Here is a 5,000-nt window from a genome sequence, read left to right on the forward strand (position 1 = left end):
AGTTTCTTCTCCAACTTTAAAATCGTCCAACATCATCGTTTTACCTTTAATTTATTTGTTTATTTTTTAAATCTCTTTGCACGTTTGCTTTGTAAACACTGGGTCTGTTCTTACGCCTACGTCACGCTTGACCTTTCACCCTGATGACGTAATGTGTGTCTCATCACAGCGAGTCCAGCATTAGTGGTTAAAAGTATATAAATGTTTATTTTGTTCTAAAATGTCCGCTGGTTTGTCTAGATGAGACTCTTATTCCTCGGCTGGATCGAGTCGAGACTTTGAAGCTGCACTGAAACTCACATCTGGACCTTCGACCCGTTGGACCCCATTGAAGACACTATATGGAGGAACATCCTGGAGTGTTTTCCTCAAAAACCTTCATTTCTTTTCCACTGAAGAAAGAAAGACATGAACATCTTGGATGACGAGGGGGAGAGTAAATTATCAGGAGATTTGAATTCTGAAGTGAGCTAATACTTTAATTCAAAGAGAAAACAACATTATTTTCTGACTCCATTGGCAGATATTAGTTCTTGTTTTAAACACAAACTCACTTCATTTTGACACATTTTTGACTTAATATCTTCAGTCATTTTGCTTCTTCTCCAGTAAATGAATCTTGATTTAAGAATATTTCTATATTTGTGCTGGAAAATGAGACAGAAACACTGAGGAAGAGCACTTTTCCCAGTTACCGATTAGGAAAACCCGGCTAGTTCGTGGTTAAATGAGTGTAAAGGTTAGTTCAGATCAGTGTGGAATGAGTTCAGACTGAAACGGTGAATATTTGAATTGAAATGATCATCTATTGTGCAGAATCACTTTGCGGCTCTTAAACGCTGGAGCTTCCAGTGAGACGGGAACAATAGGCTCGGCTGGGAAGAGCACATCTGATCTCGGCAACAATAGGGAAGCTGAATTGGATTTGCCGATGTTAGTCGAGCCCATTACAATGAATTATCTCAAACGCAATCTTTCCTCTGGCTGAAAGGGCGGATCGGCTTACAGTCCGAGGAAAAACACACCGACGGGACTCGATGACACCATCCTGTGTGGATTAAACACGGAGTTCAGGATTATTCCCTGAATCACATCCGTGAGACGCCGAGGATGTGCGTCTCCTCCTCATGCGTCACTCACGATCTCTCCGACAGCTGATGTGACTTTCAACAGTTTTCACGGTGCGAACGCTTCATCCCGGTGACAGAATGAAAACAGGCCACTCTCTGATGACAAACAGACTTTTCCTAAAAAACCCTGAAACATTGGGATGAAACACGACGCTCCATGCAGCTCATGCGAGACACTGACAAAGACAGACACAACAAAGAGACTGAACAAATGCCAAGCTTCTCGACGAGACTCACGCTGGGCTTATGAAAACTGATAAACCCGGAGCGGGATTGATTACGGGAGCACAGGTGATCCGGGATTATGATCCTGATCCCATCGGATCGTCTGTCATGCTGAGAACGGCTGCTTTCAGAACGAGTCAAACAGTCAAAGTTTGTCTCTCCGGATGGGATTAAAAGCCGTGTCATGTAAGACTTGAGTGCGTTTGTTTGTGAACTTCCAGGGTGAACATCTCAATATTAATATACATGAGCCGGAGCGTTCCAGACGACATCAGCTCTACACTGCGGAAAATGATATTATTCTCTCCTCTTCCAGCACAAATATGTAAACATTCTTAAATCAAGATACATTTACTAGAGAAATGACTGAAGAATATATATGAAATATGAAAAATATGTCAAAATGAAGTGAGTTTAAGATTAAAAACAAGAACAAATATCTGCCAATGGAGTCAGAAAAATAATCTTGTTTCTCTTTGAATTACGTTTATTTTTCTGACATTGGTAGATATTTGTTCTTGTTTTAAACACAAACTCACTTCATTTTGATGCATTTCGAGACTTAATATCTTCAGTCATTTTGCTTCAATCTTTATTTGAGAATGTTTAGATATTAGTGCTTGTTTAGATACAGAATGTTTAGATACAGAAACACTGAGGAAGAGTTTTTACAGTAACTAACAACAGTCACGGATATTTATGGAAGCTTGTTTCAGACAAGATTTGTTTTTATCTCACAATTCTGACTTTATAACACGCAGTTCTGATATAAACTTGCAATTGTGAGAAAAAAGTCAGAATTGTGAGATATAAATCCGCAATTACCTTTTTTATTTTTTATTCTGTGGAAACAAGCTTCCACAGACATTAGTCATGCGCTGTAGCTAAACCACACATGACCTGGTGAACACACACCTATCCAGAGTGAGGATAGAGGGAATAGCGGACCAGTCCAGATCCATATATGACGCTGACGCACACAAATATCTGATACTTTATTAAAAACGATCTGTTGGACTTCAGTCACGCTCATGAACGTCAGGGATGTTTAGTCAGTTTAGTGATCAGTGTTGATGTCGATCAGTGTAACGCAAGAGTGACTGAAGTGCACAGACACGTTCTGATCATGTGACGTTTGACTGACAGCTGTCGATGAGACATCAGCCCGATCAGCGCTCCGATAAAACTGATGCTTCAGAGCGATCGATCGAAGCTGATGCTCAGCAGAAAGCAGACACACACACACACACACACGTGCAGAGACACAGACAGATGAGATCACCTCAGCCAATCACGACGCGGCGCGCTCAGGCATGCATCTGTCCTCATGCACACACTCACTGGTTTCCAATTGCTGGGTTTCCACGGCCTTCCGAGCACAAGGTTTGCAAACAAGATCCCACAATGCAACACACCAGACTGACATGACCCTCGTCTTCAGCGCTGTACATTTGACTACCATATCACTGCTTGACTGACATTTATTTCTCTGTCTTTAAATGCCAAACAAAAGAAAAGAGAGCAAATAAACAAAAAACACACCAACCTTCTCGCAGCTCTGAGGGTGTAAGGGGTTTGAGATGGGAAGCAGAGAGAAAACCAGGGAAACACAGAGAGAGTAAAAAGGCCACTGCAATCTGCATCTCTCTCCTCATTCAGTGTGTGTTTGAGTGGCAGCATTATTATTATTCATATACAGTCCCAAATATTAGAGATATCGAGGCTTGGCCTTGCTCTACTCTGAGAAACTCACTTCATAAAGAAAGAAACATCACAAGCAAACTGAGAGATAAACACACAGACACACACTGCAAACTCCTGTTTAGTTGTGCGTCGTGAGCACTGAAGTCAATTAGTTCTGATTAGTAATTCACAACATACAAACAAACAACCAAAAATGAAGAAACTAACAAGCACACAAACGTTAGCATTAGCGTCCTGCAGCACTGGATCACGAGACCAATCGAGGCGAGATTCCCGCTCATTTCTCTTCCCAACTCGTTTTCCTTCTTCTATTCTCTATTAAAACTCTTTCCGGACCAACAGGCCGTGAGCGCTTCAGCCCGACGGCAAATATCACTAATTGAGTTTACAGAAACAATTACATGCCTGCAAACCCAATTCATTTCAAATCAATTAGCTTTGTTAATGCTTCGATTAGCCGCGAGTCGTGGATGAACCCGACGGGAAGACTTGAGTTTATGAAGTCGGTGTTTCTCCGGCGAGTTCATCGGATCAGATGAATTGTTCAGATAACAAGCAAACTGCCCAGCGGACAGGGAACGTTCTGGCCAAGTTATGAACAAACGTTAATAAAACATTAATTTAGAGTTATCTGGTCTTTAATAATGTTCTCTAAACATTAGCACAAAAACATTATTTATACATCGATTATGGAACGTTCTTTCTGAAATGTTTCAGTTGGATGTTCGTTTTTTAAATGTTACTTGTTCAGAGAACATTCAAAAGTAACGCTTCATAATGTTTGAAGAATGATACAATGGAATGTTTCCTTAACGTTCACACAACCAAGAAGAAATGTTTTTAAAACGTTTAAAAATCTGAACATTCAGAAATAACGTTTTCATAACTTGATGGTTACTTTAATATCTTTGAGATGTTTTTATTAATACATTGAATTAGTTTTTATTTGTATGTTTTCCGTTTTCATTTGAATTTTGTTAAAAAAAATAGTAGTTTGTTGTTTGTTATCTGTAGTTTTTATTAAGTTTTATTTCATTATTTTCATTATTTCATTTTATTAAGTTTTAATTTTAGTTATTTCAGTACAGAACTTAACAAATTAAACTAAATAAAAATTTAGTATAAAAGATTAAGGTTTTTTATATTTATACGTTTATTTTACGTCAAGCATCAAAAATGTTTTTTTATGGTTTTAGTTTTAATTTCAGTTTCCGTTGATGGTTAGCAAAGCGTTCTTAGAGCATGTTTTTGTTAGCTGGGCAGAATAATAACGTAACGCAGTATATATCGGTAGATGTGTCTGATCAGTGCTGCAGGGGCTGCTGGGTAATTAAAGAAGCTGTCTGCGCTGTGTGTGTGTGTGTGTGTGTGTGTGTGTGTGAGTGAGAGAGAGTGTATTACCTACGGAGTACCTACTGTGTTTCATACCTCTCACGTATAAGTTAGCAGGGGACGAGTAGCGCACGCCCTGAGCGTTAGAAGCTACGCACTCGTACTTCCCCTGATCCGTCTCCTCACTGCGCTCGATCTGCAGCGCTCCTGCACAGAGAGACAGACAGGCAGAGAGACAGACAGGTCAATCAGTCAGAGAGAGAGACAGACAGGTCAATCAGTCAGAGAGAGAGAGAGGCAGACAGAGAGACAGACAGGTCAATCAGACAGACAGACAGGTCAATCAGACAAAGAGACAGACAGGTCAATCACACAGAGAGACAGACAGGTCAATCACACAGAGAGACAGACAGGTCAATCAGACAGACAGAGAAACAGACAGGTCAATCAGACAGACAGAGAGACAGACAGGTCAATCAGACAGAGAGACAGACAGGTCAATCAGACAGACAGACAGACAGAGAGACAGACAGGTCAATCAGACAGAGAGACAGACAGGTCAATCAGACAGAGAGACAGACAGGTCAATCAGACAGACAGACAGACAGA

General features: G+C 40.4%; 1 protein-coding gene across 3 annotated transcripts in view; it reads right to left on the minus strand.

Moving 5' to 3' along the window:
• LOC307161988 (receptor-type tyrosine-protein phosphatase S-like) overlaps positions 1–5,000 on the minus strand; it is a 156,163-nt gene that overhangs the window by 56,185 nt on the left and 94,978 nt on the right. Inside the window, exons 7-8 of one of the 3 annotated variants that reach the window (XM_079877006.1) lie at positions 4,488–4,598; positions 2,902–2,913 (exon numbers count right to left, since the gene is read on the minus strand). In XM_079877006.1, the coding sequence (XP_079733132.1) occupies positions 2,902–2,913; positions 4,488–4,598 (123 nt within the window). Of the gene's footprint in view, positions 1–2,901; positions 2,914–4,475; positions 4,599–5,000 lie in introns of all 3 variants that reach the window. The other 2 variants (XM_079877007.1, XM_079877005.1) reach the window with 2 other exon arrangements.

This window comes from Squalius cephalus, assembly GCF_949319135.1.
Source record: "Squalius cephalus genome assembly, chromosome: 7".
Taxonomy (NCBI): domain Eukaryota; kingdom Metazoa; phylum Chordata; class Actinopteri; order Cypriniformes; family Leuciscidae; genus Squalius; species Squalius cephalus.